This window comes from Rana temporaria, chromosome 5 (assembly GCF_905171775.1).
Source record: "Rana temporaria chromosome 5, aRanTem1.1, whole genome shotgun sequence".
NCBI classification, from domain to species: Eukaryota; Metazoa; Chordata; class Amphibia; order Anura; family Ranidae; genus Rana; species Rana temporaria.
The window spans coordinates 351,388,656-351,408,831 of NC_053493.1; the positions used below are offsets into that span (position 1 = coordinate 351,388,656).

A 20,176-nucleotide genomic window follows, 5' to 3' on the forward strand; every position below is an offset into this window, starting at 1 on the left:
TATAACCAGGTGGTACAGAACTCCCACTTTGCTCCATAAGTTTTCACCCCAAATTTCTAACAAATGTTGGAGATGCGGGGATGGGGAAGGCTCGATGCTCCACATCTGGTGGTCATGCCCATTGATCCAGTCCTTCTGGGAAATGGTTCATGAGACCATTCACTCAATCACCTCAGTTGATCTCAGATTTGAACCGGCACAATACTTGCTACACCACAGTACAATCCCTAGGAAGAAATACATGAAATCCCTCACAATGTTCATGATAAACGCGGCTAGACATTGTATTCCGTGTCATTGGCGATCAACTATCACACCAACAAAGATAGAGTGGTTTCGTAGACTAATCAATATAGAAAGAATTGAAGAACTTATCAGCATTGCTCGGGAACAGATTAGTACTTTCAACGTAACCTGGTACAAATGGCTTGAGTTTAAGAATACCCCAGAGTACAATGCCTATAACTTGTAATTATCAGAACCACAGTCCTGTCTGTATCACGATAGCTGGCTTTACTGTTTTCTCTATCATACACGCAACATATGTCTTTTTCTAATCCTTTTATCCTTTATTTCTTCTTTTTTTTTTTTTTTTTTTTTTCCCCTATCCCCCCCCCCCTGATATGTCATTCCTTCCCCTTCCTTAATCCTTAACACTTGTACAAAATAAAAGAAAAGCTATGTCACATACCTTCACTTCAAGCAAACCTCAGTCTGTTCCATATGCATGATCTCTACACCTTGATTATTGTAATGTTCAGACCTTTAAGAGTTTCAATACTGCATTGTCTATTATTTTGTTTTGTACACAAAATGTATATTTTCGTGTCTTTTGCACTGTTTCTACTCAATAAAAATTTATGGAATAAAAAAAATAAGTGACACTAGGGGGGTTATTTAGGAAAGGCAAATCCACTTTGCGCTACAAATGAAAACTACACTTGAAAGTGCACTTGGAAGTGCAGTCGCTGTAAATCTGAGGGGTAGATCTGAAATGAGGGGAAGCTCTGCTGATTTTATCATCCAATCATGTGCAAGCTAAAAGGCTGTTTTTTATTTTCCTTGCATGTCCCCCTCAGATTCTACAGCGACTGCACTTCCAACTGCACTTGTAGTACAAAGTGGATTTGCCTTTTGTAAATAACCCCCTAAGTCCCAAAACCTCCCTTACCTTCCCTTTACTATACATATTGTGATGATACCCTGAGTCACTCCACTAGTGTATGGGTAAACTTTATACTCCATTCCACACTTACTTTTCTGTTTAATTTGGGATATTCATGGAGTCCGTCCTTCGCACTGTAATGTAAAGGGACACTGTGACTTAAAGTGGACTGCTCTGTAAAGGGACACGGTAATGACATTTATAGTGCAGTCCACTTTACATTATAGTGTCCCTAGCAATCACAGCCCCCTATCAAAGTGCTCCATGAAGTCATGCTTCCCACCTTTTCTCTCTAATCAGAGTGCCCCCTTTTACTCTCTGCCACCCCTGCACAGTACTGCCTTCCGCAGGGCAGTACAATGGCCCACAAAGTTTAACTTTCAAAGAAAACACTCTGCAAGAATCACCTCCTTTACATTGAACATCTTCTTGTTCCTTTACATTGATTTGAAAATACATAAAAAACAGACCATTGTTTCTTCCAAAATGTCACACACAATTTATAATTAGGTTCTCTTTGCTGGTACTCAGGGGCAGGGCCGCCATCAAGGGGGTACAGGCAGTACACCTGCAAGGGGCCCGGAGGTCCTCAGGGGCCCGAATGAAAACCCCCCTTTTTTTATTTCTTTTTTATATATTTTTTTAATATTTTTTTTATTTCTTTTATTTATATATATATATATATATATATATATATATATATATATATATATATATTATTAAAGGGCCCAGAGGTCCCCAGGGCCCCGGATGGCAACCCCCTTTTTTTTATAATTTTCTTTTCATTTATTTTTATATATATATATATATATATATATATATATATATATATATATATATATTTTTTATTATTATTATTAAAGGGCTCAGAGGTCCCCAGGGCCCCATGTGGCAAACCCCCCCTTTTTTTTTTTATAAATGTTTTTTTTTTTTTTTTAAAGGGACCAGAGGTCCCCAGGGCCCTGGATGGCAACCCCCTTTTTTTCATTTTTTATAAATGTTTATTTTATTTTTATATATATATATATTTTTTTTTTTATTAAAGGGCCCAGAGGTTTCTTTTTTTCCTTTTTTTTTATTAAAGGGCCCAGAGGTCCCGGATGGCAACCCCCCTTTTTTTGTAATTTCTTTTTATAAAAAAGAAAAAACAATTGTGTGTGTATATATATATATAAACATTTTATTAAAGGGCCCAGAGGTCCCCCAGGGCCCCGGATGGCTACCCCCCTTTTATTATATATATATTTTTCTTTATTTCAGGCGGCAGCACACCCCCCCCCCCCCCCCGGTTCTCTGCTCCAGGAGGGCCCATGCCTGAAGCTGTGCAAGGGCCCCTATAATTCCTGATGGCGGCCCTGCTCAGGGGTAAGGCTGGGTAATTTTTTTTTTTTTTTCTCTGAGATTATTTGTTGCAAATGGTTTACTTTTCTTTGCTCATACTGGTATATTGATTGAGCGGCTGCCATTTTCTCAGCATCTTTATTTCTTTATTGTCATGTTGTGCCATTGAAAGCATTTCCTGTGATTACAATGATCACAGCTACAAAATGTATTATTCCTTATGGAACAAGACCAACTAACTGCTGTGTCCTGAAGAGTATGTGACATATCATGTTCCTAATACATTTATCTGAGTTCCCGTATTCACCTTTTTTATACTGACTAGATGAACTTATAAATGTTCTAATCATGTATGTGTTAATCGCTCTCAGTACTAACAACTTGGGTGAGACATTTTCTCACATCATCTGCAGGGATTTAGTTACTGTCAGAATTTCATGGTCTGTGTCTGAATGTGTCTGGCCGTGAGATGTATTCTTGTGATCAGATTAGCTTTGCTCTCTTTAAATATGAGCCGACATCAGAATATCTCCATCTGCGTCCCACAGGGCCAGGGGGCTTGTTAGGCAAGATAACTCTGTAAGTCCTCTCTAGCAGCTATGAGGGGAGGGGACGTGCCATGCTAGCCACGGCATGGGTTAGTAGAAGTCTATAAATGACACAATGGGAGACTTCGCAGACACACACATAGTACATCCATACTTTATCACCTGTAACAAGAAGAAAAAGTCATTACAGTGATGTCACAAAGATATGAATGGGGATATGGCCCTGCCAACGGTGAGTGACTCAGACTGACTTAATAACATACTTGTATGTAGCTGTATTTTTCAGGCTTATTTAAAAATGTTGATCAATTTTAAATATACAGTAGCTTTTGTTAACCAATCAGAAGTCATCTTTTACTGATTTGACTACAGAAATCTGAAGTTTGATAGGTTGTAAGGGGTTATGGCAGTTTGCACATTATCAATGCTCTTCACAGCTGTATAAGTTATAACCATATCAGGAGAGGATCATAACGTCTGTGTGCTTGCTGAGATACTGTGTGTTTGCCATCCTGTATTTATTAAATTTACTAAATCAGCAATAGTTTTGATACTTTTTTTTACATTATTTAGGTCCTGACATGTGGCCAGACTACTTTCCGCTTTCTAAAGGAGAAAGTCAGTCTCCTATTGAGCTTCATACACGGTATATCAAACATGATGGAAGCCTACGACCATGGAACCACACTTATCATCCATCATCGTCTCTAACAATCGTCAATGATGGTAACACTGTTAAGGTGGTGTTTGATGACTCTTCAGACAAATCAGGTGATTATTTACACTAGGATCCCTTATGCCGCGTACACACGATCGGTCCATCCGATGAGAACGGTCTGATGGACCGTTTTCAGTTGTTAACCGAAGAAGCTGACTGATGGCCCGTCGTGCCTACACACCATAGGTTAAAAAAACGATCGTGTCAGAACGTGGTGACGTAAAACACAACGACGTGCTGAAAAAAATGAAGTTCAATGCTTCCAAGCATGCGTCGACTTAATTGTGAGCATGCGTTTTTTTTTTCTATGGGTTAGGTATCCATCGGTAAAATTTAAAACAAGATTGCTTTTTTTTAACCTATGGATAAATAACCGATGGGGCCCACACATGATCGGTTTGGTACAATGAAAACGTTCTATCAGACCGTTCTCATCGGTTTGACCGATCGTGTGTACGCGGCATTAGTGTTTATCTCATGCTAAGTGCCGTTCCTACCATGAAGCAAGGTGCAAATCTTAATCCCCTCCTAATGGCCATCATGGGATGAAGTTTCCCACTACCCCCTGGTCCTTTACTGCCTCCTGCTCCTTGGATATTCTTATGCCTTGTACACACGGTCGGACTTTTGACCGTGCAAAAGTCTGCCGTGAGACCGTCGAAAAGAAAGAGAACAGATTCTCTATCTAAGGTCCGTCGGACTTCCGGAAAAAAAAGTCAGATGGAGGCTACACATGGCTGGACTTTCCTAGAATAAAAGTCCGTTGGACTTTTTTCTCGGAAAATCCAGCCGTGTGTACAAGGCATTAGTACCTGTTTTGGTAGATATGGATGTTTTGTTGAGAGAGTGGTGCTAGAAACATGTGTCAATAAAGGAGTGCCTAAAGTTCTGCCCCAGATGTTTTAAAGCATCAAAACAAACCGTTGCCAAATGGATAGAGATAGTAAGACTGTATTATTATTACTAACAAGTAGATAACTAATGGTTCTTCTCTAAAGAATGTAAAATGCTCCAAAAATAAACTACTAATTATACACACAAGTCAAAAACCCTGTTATTACCCACTTAAATACCGGGCATTTTCACCCCCTTCCTGCCCAGGCAAATTTTAAGCTTTCAGCACTGTCAGGCCGCGTACACACGATCGGTCCTTTGGACCGTTCTCATCGGTTAACCGATGAAGCTGACTGATGGTCTGATGTGCCTACACACCATAGGTTAAATAACCGATCGTGTCAGAACGTGGTGACGTAAAACACAATGACGTGCTGAAAAAAATGAAGTTCAATGCTTCCAAGCATGTGTCGACTTGATTCTAAGCATGCGCTGGTTTTTAACCAATGCTTTTGCATACTAACGATCAGTTTTGACCTACCGGTTAGGCGTCCATCGGTTAAATTTTAAAGCAATTTTTTTGACCGAAGGTCAACTGACCGATGGGGCCCACACACGATCGGTTTGGACCGATGAAAACGGTCCTTCAGTCCGTTTTCATCGGTTTTGACCGATCGTGTGTACGCGGCCTCACACTTTAAATGACAATTGCGCGGTCGTACAACGTGGCTCCGAAACAAAATTGACGTTCTTTTTCCCCCACAAACAGAGATTTATTTTGATGGTATTTGATTATCTCTGCGTTTTTTATTTTTTGCGCTATAAACAAAAAAAGACTAACAATTTTGAAAAAACACAATATTTTTTACTTTTTGCTATAATAAATAACCCAATTAAAAAAAAAAAACATGTTTTCTTAGTTTTTGGTAAAAAAAAAAAATGTTTATATATATTTTTTTCTAGTAATGGTGGTTATCTGCAATTTTTGTCAGGACTGCGATATTGCGTCGGACAGATCAGACACTTTTGACACTGTTTTGAGACCTTTCACTTTTATACAGCGAACAGTGCTATAAATATGCACTGATTACTGTATAAATGTGACTGTCAGGGAAGGGGTTAACACTAGGGGGCGATCAAGGGGTTAAATGTGTGGGCTAGGGAGTGATTCTAACTGTAGGGGCGGGGACTGATTGGGAGAGGTGACCGATTATATTTATGTTTTATATCGTTAATATTACTTATACCCATTCTCAACTGGTCAATGAATGTCATTCATTTTAGATAATCCCCCTTAAAGCACTGCATTTCACACACCCCTTTTGCAAATTTATCTATTTATTTTCTTAGTGATAAAAGATGGTCCTCTGCGTGGAACCTACAGACTACGGCTACTGCAGTTTCATTGGGGTTCTTCTGATGACCAAGGATCTGAACATGTTATAGATGGCTTAAGATATGCTGGAGAGGTACAAAAAAAATATACAGTAATTATTTTATACAAAGTATAGAAATGCAATAACAAATACAGTATTTACATTCAGAATGAGCCTTCATTTTGTGAGTTTATCACAAGCCATGACCCGCAGCTTCATTTGCTCAATAGCATTTAATATAATCTATATTGTCAAAGTATTGGGACATTTGCCTTTACACGCACATGAACTTTAATGGCATCCCAGTCTTAGTCTGTAGAGTTTCATATTGAGTTGGCCCACCCTTTGCACCTACAGGATTCAACTCTTCTGGGAAGGCTGCTCAAAAGGTAAAGGAGTGTGTCTATGGGAATGTTTGACTATTCCTCCAGAAGCGTATTTGTGAGGTCAGGCACTGATGTTGGATGAGATCTGGCTCACAGTCTCCGCTCATTCATGTCTTTATAGACCTTGCTTTGTGCACTGGTCCAAATCATTTTGTGAAGGGGGGATTATGGTGTGGGGTTGTTTTTCAGGGGATGGGGTTGGCCCCTTAGTTCCAGTAAAGAGAAATCTTAAAGTGGTTGTAAAGCCTAAACATATTTTACCTAATGCATCCCTTGCATTAAGGTGAAAAATGTTTAGGCATCAGTTTGGGGACGGCACCTTCCTATTCCAACATGAATGCGGACCAGTGCACAAAGCAAGGTCCATAAGGACATGGATGAGCAATTTGGGGTGGAGGAACTTGACTGACCTCAACCCGATAGAACACCTTTGGGATGAATTAGAGCGGAGACTGGAAACCAGGCCTTCTCATTCACATCAGTGCCTGACCTTACGAATGAGCTTCTGGAAGAATGGTCAAACATTCCCATAGACACACTCCCAATCCTTGTGGACAGCCTTCCCAGAAGAGTTGAAGCTGTTACAGCTGCAAAAGGTGGGCCTACGGACTACGACTGGGATGCCATTAAAGTTCATATGAGTGTAAAGGCAGGTGTACCAATACTTTTGGTAATATAGTGTATATATATATATATATATATATATATATATATATATATATATATATATTTACAAAAACTGTCTGCTCAGAATCTGGTGAAGCTGTGCATAGTAACCAATCACCTTCTAACCTCAGCTTGTTCAGATAAGCTCTGACAATAAAACCTAGAAGCTGATTGGTTACAATGCACAGCTGCACCAGATTCTGTGTGCACCACGTTTAAAGCCAGTTCACACAGGGGCGGCACGACTTCGGGGGCGACTCGGCCAGGCGACCTGAAGACGACTTCTAAGGCGACTTGCAAAATGACTTCTGTATAGAAGTCAATGCAAGTCGCCCCGAGTCGCCCCCGAAGTCGTACAAGAACCTTTTTCTAAGTCAGAGCGACTTGCGTCGCTCCTATTAGAACGGTTCTATTCACTAGAATGGGACGCGACTTGTCAGGCGGCTGCGTCGCCTGACGAGTCACCCCAGTGTGAACCGGGTCTAAGTAAATCTCCCCCACTGTGTTGTAAATTGATATCTAGAGCTATTTTAGTGTTTGAAATCCAGAGGCTATCATTCCTCTTTATTGGATGCATCGATAGAAGTGTATAGGAAGTTTTGTTCAGTTTTGGAGATCCAACCTGCAAAAAGATATGAATAAAAAAGGGCATTAAAAAGAGCAGGACCTTCAGCCTTTCCCAGAAAAATGTGTATAATCTAGCAGATCAAGTATAAAAGAAGAAAATGGATAACATGGCAGAACCCTATAAAAAAGTTAAGGATTTTAAGCCCAAGTACAGACCACTTCCTATGAGCCTAGGTCGGCAAGGGTCCTCCTCCACCGTAAACTTACAGGAACATACTGCCGAAAGCGGCACCACATCATTACATGGCACCTCTTCACTTTCTACAGCATTTAGGATCAAACTATTGATGGAGCAAGAAGAGGATGAAGAGGAGCTGTGACATCACAGGATCAGACCAAATACACCTGGAAAAAGATATGCATCATTTTTTTATTTAAGGGGTCAGGGGCTTTCCAGTAGGAAGATAGAGGACAGGCACGCATGAACAGGGAGGTTCCAAGCCAGGAGTTGGGCTTTAAACAAGGTTTCATGCAGCATTTTTTTTGCAGAGAGAGTTGAGCTTGGCCAAGGCTCAATGCCGGAGAAACAAAAGAAGAAAAAGTATGATAGAGTTGCAGGCAATTGTAATAAACTACTAACTGATATTTTAAGGAAATAGGCAGAGAAAACCTGGTCAGTATTTCCAATGCTGAGATTGCAAGACTGCTAGATCTCAGCATGGGATTGGAAGTGTTAATTATGATACTCCATGTGCTCAATGAGGAATATATGTTGCTGCTGAGGTTACTTTAGTGTTGGTTATTATGTTCAGTATTTGGGTAGAGCAAGAGTTAAAATGGATGTAAACCTGTTTCATGAAATTTGAGCTGGGCACATATATCTGCAGTATTTTGTTATCTCTCTTCAATGAGCTAAGTCCTATAGCTGTTCCTCTGTTATCAGCCTGATAACTCTTTACAAATTCTCGGACACTTTAGACAAAAGCAGCCTGAATCTCCAGTCCAGGGACAATGCTAAAATAGATTAGCAGGGAGAAGGTCCTATTACAAAACACCTCTGAGAGTCTCTGCCTATGTGGAGAGGCGGTGTGTGCCTTTCCTCCAATCAGCAATTTTAGTTATCTTGGCTGTATGCCCAGACATCACACTCTGTGTGAAGAAGAGAAAATCTCCTAACACGATCTGAACTTTCTAAACAGTATATAAATGTGAAGACAGCAGATATACATGTAAAACCTATGTAGGGAGATTTGGTTCATCCCTGTGTATCATCTGAGGTTGTTCACTTCACTGGGTGTATGGAGGGTTTACATTCATTTTAATGTCAAGCTATCAGTTTTACTGCACAGTCTGGCACAGGAAGAGATGACTGGGTGATATGGCTGCAACCCACACAGCATTGCACACAAGGCAGGTCACTCTTCTGTCTCAGCCCAGCCCTGAAGCCTCGTACACACGCTCGGTTTACTTGGCAAGAACCAGCAAGAAAACTGCTGGCAGAGCTTTCTTGCCGAGTATACCGTGCGTGTGTACGAGGCTTTGAGGTTTATCGTCAAGAAAACTGCCTAAAATCTCGACAAGAAAAATAGAGAACATGTTCTCTATTTTCTCGTCGTGATTCTCGGCAGTGTTTTCCTGCCGAGAAACCCGAGAGTGTGTATACTTACCTGTCACCGTGGAAACCCGCACATGCCCGAAATGACTTTAAGGCATGCGCGGTAGCTTCGTAGGCATAGGTAGGGTGCAGCAGGATGGCGGCAACGGCATTGAATGTGACGAGCGCAAGCTCGTCGTACACGTTGGCATCACAGCGTTCTTGCCTTTCACGAGAACCGCGGTTCTTTTGAAAGGAGTGTTTGTACACTGGGGCGGCAAGAGATTCTTGCCAAGAATCTCGTCAGGAAAAACAAAGTTTTATTCCTGACGAGATTCTAGCCCGTGTGTACAGGGCTTGAGAGTAGGAAATGGTAAAACCATTCAAGTTTTTTTTTTTGTTCCTGACAGTTGCCAGATGTCCATGTTTCAAGGTTTCCCATCTACTTTTGTTCCAGTAAAAACTCACAATTTTAGATTTTGCCTCTTTCACACGTAGCAATAGAGGTTATCAGGTAAAATAGAGAGGATGAATCTCGCCGATGCAGATGCAACAGCAACAGCAACCCTTTTCTGCTATTGCCAAAACAGGAGGTAAAATTGGCTTTTGTTTTTTTAAGAACACATGAACCATTTTTGTGGTGACAGAGAAAGTCACTATACTTCAGACCAAGGATGTGTGATTCTCATGTGGGCATGAAGGCGTATGTAAATTAAGATAGGACTGGTTTGCGTAGCCTAAATTAGATAGCCAGGAAGTCACAGAACTTTTTGAAGAATATGTATTTAATCTCATACAATATAATATCATTTTCTATATACACTCACTTATACATAAAGTATAGTTTCCTCTAATACTTATACATAAAGTAGACTTTTTTTATATACAGTCCCATATACATAAAGTGTAGTTTCCTATATATACTTACTTTCTTATAAAGTAGACTTTTCTATACAGTATATACAGTAGTCCCTTATAAAGTATGGTTTCCTATACACACTCCCTAGCAGTGGTTGTAAATAGGCTTATAGTTCTGCCAGTCTAATGCTACATACACACGATCATTTTTCGGCATGAAAAAAACGTAGTTTTAAAAAAATGTAATTTAAAATGATTGTGTGTGAGCTTCACATCATTTTTCGGCTTCTGAAAAACGCCCAATTTTTTTTTCGAGCATGCTGCATTTTTTAACGACATTTTAAACTATGTCGTTTTTCGGGTTGCAAAAAATGATCGTGTGTGGGCTAAAATGACATTAAAAACCTCAGAAGCAAGTTATGAGACGGGAGCACTCGTTCTGGTAAAACTACCGTTCATAATGGAGTAAGCACATTCATCACGCTGTAACAGACAGAAAAGCGTGAATCGTCTTTTACTAATACAAAATCAGCTAAAGCAGCCCAAAGGGTGGCGCCATCCGCATGGAACTTCCCCTTTATAGTGCCGTCATACGTGTTGTACGTCACCGCGCTTTGCTAGAGCATTTTTTAAAAATGATGGTGTGTGGGCAACGTCGTTTTAATGATGAAGTTGGAAAAACTTTGTTTTTTCTACATGCCAAAATACTTTTTTTTCTTTTTAATGCCGAAAAATGATCGTGTGTACGCGGCATGACACTTTGACCAAAATGTTATTATCCAATCTAAACAAAAGAAATTCTTATTTCAGATTCAGTTTGTGCACTGGAATTCAAAATATAACAACATTACAGAAGCCAAGAAAAACCCAGATGGGGTGGCTATAATCTCAGTGTTCCTAAAGGTAAGTGTCAGTTATTAAGCCAAGTGAATAACTTCTAAATGTATAATTTTCTAATACAAATATGGCATGTGGGTATTGCAAGCACCACAGACCTAATGAAAATGTGAAAAATATAAATCAAAAAGTGGGATTTTTAAAGTATGTAAACCCACTCTCATCCTTTCTAAACTACTGCCATAGTGCTGATCTATAAGGATATAGATGCCTCCTGCATTTATCCTTACCTGTCAAATGTCTCCCCTCTGTCTGTTATAAGAATTGAAAAACTGTAGATTCTGTGGGTGGATCTGTTGTCTGGAGCTCGGTGGGTGGAGTTGTGATGTCAGTAGACTCCCCGCCCACGTCTACACTCCCCTTGTCAACATGCATTTTCTCCTATGTATTTCTTACACTAAATTCTGCTATGATCACTAACATCCAATCAAAATCCAGAAAAGTAACCACATGACTGCAGAAAAGGAGTGAGGGTGGGAATTAAAAAATAATGCCTGTCCCTGGATTGTGCATGAGATATGTAAATGACCTGTCACTCACAGCAAGGGGGAAGAACGGACAAAAGTTTTCTCCTATTTGTCCGTTTATCTCACTGAAAAAAGAAAAGAGGATTGCTCAGAGCTGGATTAACTCTTTGTGGCAACACTGGGCACAGATGATAGGAAATCTTATACTCTATATTGTGACAGCAAAAAAAAAAATTGGGTTTACATTTACTTTAACCACTTCCATACAGGGCACTTATACACCTTCCCGCCCAGACCAATTTTTAGCTTTCAGCGCTGTTGCACTTTGAATGACAATTGCGCGGTCATGCTACACTGTACCCAAACTAAATTTTTATAATTTTGTACCCACATATAGAGCTTTCTTTTGGTGGTATTTGATCACCTCTGGGATATTTATTTTCTGCAAAAAAAAAAAAAAAATGACCGAAAACTTTGGAAAAAAACGTTTTGTTTTTTTTCTGTTATAAAACATTGTAAATAAGTACGTTTTCTCCTTCACTGATGGGCACTGATGGTACTGCACTGATGGACACTGATAAGGCGGCACTGATGGGCACCGATGAGGTAGCACTGATGTGGTGGCATTGATGGGCACTAATATGCGGCACTGATGGGCGGCACAGATGGGCACTGATAGGCGGCACGGATAGGCGGCATGGATGGGCTTGGATAGGCGGCACGGATGGGCACGGATAGGTGGCACGGCTGGGCACAGATAGGCGGCACGGCTGGGCACGGATAGGCGGCACGGATGGGCACAGATAGGCGGCACGGACAGGGACGGATAGGCGGCATGGATGGGCACTGATAGGCGGCATGGATGGGCACTGATAGGCGGCATGGATGGGCACTGATAGGTGGCACGGATGGGAACTATTGTATGTGTTGTACTAATAGATGCCAATCAGTGCCAAACAATGCCTGCCAATCAGTGATGCCCATTGTGGGCACTGATTGGCATCCATTGCGGCACTGATTGGCATCCATTTTTTGTGTCCTCCTCATCCCTGGTGGTCTAGAGTGGCATCCGTTTTTTTTTTATCCCTGGTGGCCATCCCTGGTGGTCCAGTGGGCATCCTCGGGGGGGGGGGGGCTGTGCTGATAATCGATCAGCACAAAACCCCCCCTGTCACAGGAGCAGCCGATCGGCTCTCCTCTACTCGCGTCTGACAGACGCGAGTGAGGAAAAGCCGATTACCGGCTTTTCCTATTTACATCGTGATCAGCCGTGATTGGACACGGCTGATCATGTGGTAAAGAGTCTCCGTGAGAGACTCTTTACCTTGATCGGTGTTGCGGGGTGTCAGACTGACACCCTGCAACAACGATCGCCGCGCAGCGGCTCAGAATCCTGAGGACATCATATGATGTCCAGTCAGGATTCTACAACCACTTTGCTGACGTCAATATGTCATTGGCGGGCGGCAAGTGGTTAAGGTGCTTGTGAATTTAGCAATAAATACAAAAACATAAAGATAAGTTCAAACTGTATATTTTATTACATTATATTTTATTGCATTGAAAAAGTTTTGGTTTTACATTTTTTTTTTATTGATACTTTTTAAATGTATAATTTTGTCAGCTGTTAAGAAAAATCTATGAGTTTCAGAAAACACGTAAGAAAATGGTAGTGTATGTAAACCTTAATATTGAGCGTCTCATATTTGTTCAATATTAAGGCCCCTTCCTTGGTTCCTGACCTAAACCCAATAGAACACCTTTGGGATGAATTAGAGCTCAATAGGTGGATGAAATTCTTCCAGAATCTGAAATACTGGTTTAGGATGGACTGGTGCTTCAAGGTATTCTCACACATGAGAGGATTCTTCTTCATAAATTTAGGCCAATATGTATTCTGCTACATGTTTTTAATGAACAAATTACAGTAAGCATATATTGACTGGTTTACGCATATGTTATAGGGTCTACAAACCATGGTACTGTATATATTTATGTAATTTATTTTATTATTTACACTAGTAATGGCGGTGATCAGCGACTTATAGCGGTTCTGCGATATTGGATACTAACTGACACTTTTGACACTTTGCGGGAACCAGTGACACTGGCACTGGCAATGTACTGGCAATGTACTAATGACACTGGCTGGGAAGGGTTTAAACATCTAGGGTGATCACAGGGTAAAATGTGTGCCTAGCCAGTGTTTATGCGCTGTATGTGCTTTTACTAAGGCAAGTAATGGATTTTACCCTCTAATTTGCAGGGACGCAAAATCCATCCCTTCCCCCCGTGTCAGAATGGAGATCTGCCTTGTTTACATAGGCAGAGCTCTGTTTGTAAGTCTCTGCCCGATGATCAGCAGGTGCCAGTGGACATCCAGTGCCAGGCACCTTCAGTTTGGCTTCAGCAGAAGCAGCCTGTTGGCGTGCCCCATGTAGGCGGAAGTGCAGAATCATATATATATACAGTGGGGATCGAAAGTTTGGCCACCCTAGGTAAAAATTTGTATTAATGTGCATAACGAAGCCAAGGAAAGAAGTTTGGGCACCCTGCAGAATTTATAGCATGCACTGCCCCCTTTGCAAAGCTGAGACCTGCCAGTGTCATGGATTGTTCTCAGTCATCGTCTGGGAAGACCAGGTGATGTCAATCTCAAAGGTTTTAAATGCCCAGACTCATCTGACCTTGCCCCAACAATCAGCACCATGGGTTCTTCTAAGCAGTTGTCTAGAAAACTGAAACTGAAAATAGTTGACGCTCACAAAGCTGGAGAAGGCTATAAGATAGCAAAGCGTTTTCAGATGTCAATGTCCTCTGTTCGGAATGTAATTAAGAAATAGCAGTCATCAGGAACAGTGGAAGTTAAAGCAAGATCTGGAGGACCAAGAACAGCTCGCAGGATTGTGAGAAAAGCAATTCAAAACCCACGTTTGACTGCACGATCCCTCCAGAAAGATCTGGCAGACACTGGAGTTGTGGTACACTATTCCACTATAAAGAGATACTTGTACAAATATGGTCTTCATGGAAGAGTCATCAGAAGAAAACCTCTTCTACATCCTCACCACAAAAATCAGCGTTTGAACTTTGCAAATGAACATATAGACAAGCCCGATGCATTTTGGAAACAAGTTCTGTGGACCGATGAGGTTAAAATAGAACTTTTTGGCCGGAATGAGCAAAGGTACGTTTGGAGAAGAAAAGGCACAGAATTTATTGAAAAGAACCTCTGTCCAACTGTTACGCATGGGGGTGGATCAATCATGCTTTGGGGTTGTATTGCAGCCAGTGGCACAGGGAACATTTCACGAGTAGAAGGAAAAATGGATTCAATAAAATTTCAGCAAATTTTTGGATGGTAACTTGATGCCATCTGTGAAAAAGCTGAAGTTAAAGAGAGGATAGCTTCTACAAATGGATAATCCTAAACACACCTCAAAATCCATGGGGGATTATATCAAGAGGCATAAACGGAAGATTTTGCCATGGCCTTCACAATCTCCTGACCTCAACATAATTGAAAATCTATGGATAGACCTTAAAAGAGCAGTGTGTGACAGACAGCCCAGAAATCTCAAAGAACTGGAAGACTTTTGTAAGGAAGAATGGGCAAACATACCTCAAACAAGAATTGAAAGACTCTTGGCTGGCTACAAAAAGCGTTTACAAGCTGTGATACTTGCCAAAGGGGGCAGTACAAGATATTAACTCTGCAGGGTGCCCAAACTTTTGCAGACGCCATTTTTTTTGTTTTCGGTAATTTTGAAAGTGTAAATGATGGAAATAAAATATAACTTTTTTTGACATATAAGAATGTCTAATCTGTAATTTGATGCCTTTTGGAGATTTTTTCCTTGGCTTCGTTATGCACATGTAATACAAATTTTTACCTGGGGTGCCCAAACTTTCGATCCCCACTGTATATATATATATATATACACGTGATTCTGCACAGGAGGGCCGCCCTGTAGCACTAAATGTACTATTAGCAGAAGAGAACAGGTGTGCAATAATGACACACACCGCACCAATTAATACAGAGAACCTGTGTACCTGCTGTATTTTGTTGCTGGATGCTGGAGTGTCTACTAGATTGGTACATTTGCACAAGGTTGTTGTACAATGTGGATAGGACTAAACTGGAATGGAAACAGATTCTAAGTATCTGTTGTTCCTTGTTAAACAGAGCATCTTGATTGTTACATTTTGCATCATCCGGCTACATGCTGCAAGGACACAGAGCTTTGGCAGGTTATTGTGGCGAGAATTGATCTGTAACTCCCCACACCTCTTTTTTGATTGTTGGAAAGCACACAGTTCACAGAACTTTGTAATACTGCATCTATTCCTGCATTCCACAGATTATATTATATTCTGCTATAGCTACTGTCATGGTTTTAGTTTATCCTAAATACCCATGGTATAGGGCCTAAATACAGCTGGTTTGGGTATATAACTCATTTATGGCTGCAATGCCTGCAGTAGGAGGTCTTGGGGTTTAAAGGTGTTGTAAAGGTAATTTTTCCCTAAATAGCTCCCTTTACCTTAGTGCAGTCCTCCTTCACTTACCTCATCTTTCGATTTTGCTTTTAAATGTCCTTATTTCTTCTGAGAAATCCTCACTTCCTGTTCTTCTGTCTGTAACTCCACACAGTAATGCAAGGCTTTCTCCCTGGTGTGGAGTGTCGTGCTCGCCCCCTCCCTTGGACTACAGGAGAGTCAGGATGCCCACTAACACACAGCTCCTTTCTCTATCTGCAACGTAGAGAGCGTCCTGACTCTCCCTTAGTCCAAGGGAGGGGGCAAGCACGACACTCCACAGGTGATCACGGATATATGTGTGCAGATGATCATTGGCACATATGATTTTACTGTTATATATGTGGGGGGCAGGTGTTTTTACTGTGTGGGGACATGTGCTTTGGGGACACTATTTTGGGGACTTTGTGTGTTAACATTGTGTGGGGACACTGAGCTGGTGATCAGTGTGTAAAAAGCTGTAAAAAACAACCGTCTCTCTATTTACATGACATGACAGTTGTGATTGGACACAGCCGTCAAGTGATCAGGAGGGTCAATCACAGAGCCCTTCTGCCGATCTGAGATGCACCGCGTCCGGGTGACACGAGCGCATCAGGAATGCGCCGCTTCCTGAACGTCCACTCAGAAGATATAGATGCCTCCTGCATGTATCCTTACTTGTCAAATGTCTCCCCTCTGTCTGTTATAAGAATTGAAAAACTGTAGATTCTGTGGGTGGATCTGTTGTCTGGAGCTCGGTGGGTGGAGTTGTGATGTCAGTAGACTCCCCGCCCACGTCTACACTCCCCTTGTCAACATGCATTTTCTCCTATGTATTTCTTACACTAAATTCTGCTATGATCACTAACATCCAATCAAAATCCAGAAAAGTAACCACATGACTGCAGAAAAGGAGTGAGGGTGGGAATTAAAAAATAATGCCTGTCCCTGGATTGTGCATGAGATATGTAAATGACCTGTCACTCACAGCAAGGGGGAAGAACGGACAAAAGTTTTCTCCTATTTGTCCGTTTATCTCACTGAAAAAAGAAAAGAGGATTGCTCAGAGCTGGATTAACTATTTGTGGCAACACTGGGCACAGATGATAGGAAATCTTATACTCTATATTGTGACAGCAAAAAAAAAAATTGGGTTTACATTTACTTTAACCACTTCCATACAGGGCACTTATACACCTTCCCGCCCAGACCAATTTTTAGCTTTCAGCGCTGTTGCACTTTGAATGACAATTGCGCGGTCATGCTACACTGTACCCAAACTAAATTTTTATAATTTTGTACCCACATATAGAGCTTTCTTTTGGTGGTATTTGATCACCTCTGGGATATTTATTTTCTGCAAAAAAAAATGACCGAAAACTTTGGAAAAAAACGTTTTTTTTTTTTTTCTGTTATAAAACATTGTAAATAAGTACGTTTTCTCCTTCACTGATGGGCACTGATGGTACTGCACTGATGGGCACTGATAAGGCGGCACTGATGGGCACCGATGAGGTAGCACTGATGTGGTGGCATTGATGGGCACTAATATGCGGCACTGATGGGCGGCACAGATGGGCACTGATAGGCGGCACGGATAGGCGGCATGGATGGGCACGGATAGGTGGCACAGATAGGCACAGATAGGCGGCACGGCTGGGCACGGATAGGCGGCACGGATGGGCACGGATAGGCGGCACGGACAGGGACAGATAGGCGGCAGGGATGGGCACTGATAGGCGGCATGGATGGGCACTGATAGGTGGCACGGATGGGCACTATTGTATGTGTTGTACTAATAGATGCCAATCAGTGCCAAACAATGCCTGCCAATCAGTGATGCCCATTGTGGGCACTGATTGGCATCCATTGCGGCACTGATTGGCATCCATTTTTTGTGTCCTCCTCATCCCTGGTGGTCTAGAGTGGCATCCATTTTTTTTTTTATCCCTGGTGGCCATCCCTGGTGGTCCAGTGGGCATCCTCGGGGGGGGGGGGCTGTGCTGATAATCGATCAGCACAAAACCCCCCCTGTCACAGGAGCAGCCGATCGGCTCTCCTCTACTCGCGTCTGACAGACGCGAGTGAGGAAAAGCCGATTACCGGCTTTTTCTATTTACATCGTGATCAGCCGTGATTGGACACGGCTGATCATGTGGTAAAGAGTCTCCATGAGAGACTCTTTACCTTGATCGGTGTTGCGGGGTGTCAGACTGACACCCTGCAACAACGATCGCCGCGCAGCGGCTCAGAATCCTGAGGACATCATATGATGTCCAGTCAGGATTCTACAACCACTTTGCTGACATCAATATGTCATTGGCGGGCGGCAAGTGGTTAAGGTGCTTGTGAATTTAGCAATAAATACAAAAACATAAAGATAAGTTCAAACTGTATATTTTATTACATTATATTTTGTAATCCGAGTCTTCGAGTAAGGGATGCGATAACCCTAATCACCAATGGCCTGGAGTGTGGCTTTTGGCCCGCTGGTAGGTACGCGGGAAAGAGGGCATACCCTGAATAAGAAAAGTACAATGAGAATATATGAAAGCTGAGGGAATGGGTGGGTGGGCCCAGAAACCCACGGCGACCCAGCCCTGACCGGGAGGAAGTCCTAAGTACCCTCAGACTCCTCCCACAAATACAGGCTGGCCTGCGGCCAGCCTTCTTACTTGTAATCCGAGTCTTCGAGTAAGGGATGCGATAACCCTAATCACCAATGGCCTGGAGTGTGGCTTTTGGCCCGCTGGTAGGTACGCCGGAAAGAGGGCAAAAAAGACCCATATCTAGGTGGGGAGGGGTAGATAAGCGACCAGGAAGTAAAGCAGCACGCGCTCAGATGGCAACCGTACGCATACCTGATAAGTAGCCGTTATGACCGGAGAAGCTACAGACTCATGACCTGTGAAAGAAGGAAGCCCCTGTCGAACGCGTGAAGCAGCCCCTGAATTCGACCAATGCCCCGAGGAAGATTGGTTCGAGCCTGCTGCCTGCGACAACCCAGCCGAGAGCCTGAAGCGTTAATGTTACGAGGATACTTGGGGGCAACTGAACCAGAACTGGCCCGAGAAGCCCTTGCAACCATACCTAACCACGAACTACAACCGGACGCCAAACTTAGCTTTGTGAGGAACCTCCAACCCCTGACCTACCCATACTTGATGTGGAAAGTGAGTGGGTGAGTTGCAAAAATGACAACTGACAGGAGCCTGAAGTGCTGGATACCTGATGAATAAGTTGACGGAGCAGAAGGACGAGGCCCATGCGCTACGGCAGTAACAACCTACCATGGACCATGTCAACACCCGAAACCTGTTCCTACCTGATAGACTTGGCTGCAAGCACCCATAGAAGGGACGTCAGAAAATCAGACATAGGAGATTTCACCACCGCCTCCGACAAGGAACACCCATGGCTCAGACATAACTAGAAGGACTGATAGACCGGACCCAAAGGGATGATGACACGACCGACAGAAATGGAAGAAAACAAGAACTGGTGGTGCGCAGATACAACCTAGACAAGACAGAAAACAGACATGCAACAACAACACCCTATGAACCTACCTATATAAGAACAGAACATCAAGACCGCTGCGCATGAATGACCCCGATGACACCCCCACCCAGTGTGACTGGCATGTGAGCCTGAGTAACCTGCCGCGCAGAGACAGGCAATTGAACTGAACACTCAAGGCTAGTGTACCCACAGACGGTGGTGGGTAATCGTATAGGTGTAAGAATGAACGTGCACGTATGACGTATGGTATACAGGCGAGAAGATTGTGGTCAACAATCAATTAAAAACGAAAACCTCAGCCCGTAAGAATCTGAAAACGTGACAGATCCTGAGATGTGAGCACTAGCTAATCAACCCAGATGCAACGTGGACAAAGTACAATGAGACATGGACACCACGAAGACGACGACACCAAGACAACAAACACAGACAGTAATCGTGGGGCAGCAACGCTAACACAAAAATCGTGGGGGCAGAAATGCTATGACAGAAATTAAGGGGGGCCAGAAATCGTGGGGGCAACAGTAATGCTGAGACTGAAAACTTATGGCAAAACCTGGGGCAGAAATGGTATGGGAGACCCGCTGAACCTGAATACTGAAGCAAAAAATATATAGGACAAAATAAAGACAAAACCCTGGGGCATACATGATATGAGAGCGACACTGAGCCTGAAATGCTGAGACAGAAACGCAATGACAGACAGAAATAAG

The 20,176-nt window shown here is 42.4% G+C and overlaps 1 protein-coding gene across 1 annotated transcript in view; it reads left to right on the forward strand.

Moving 5' to 3' along the window:
* Positions 1-3,065: 3,065 nt before the first annotated feature.
* Positions 3,066-20,176, forward strand: part of CA3 (carbonic anhydrase 3) — a 64,637-nt gene continuing 47,526 nt past the window's right edge. The window contains exons 1-4 of the mRNA XM_040354567.1: positions 3,066-3,286; positions 3,628-3,825; positions 5,957-6,075; positions 10,864-10,956. Coding sequence (XP_040210501.1) covers positions 3,247-3,286; positions 3,628-3,825; positions 5,957-6,075; positions 10,864-10,956 — 450 coding nt within the window. The 5' untranslated portion in view covers positions 3,066-3,246. The remainder of the gene's footprint in view (positions 3,287-3,627; positions 3,826-5,956; positions 6,076-10,863; positions 10,957-20,176) is intronic.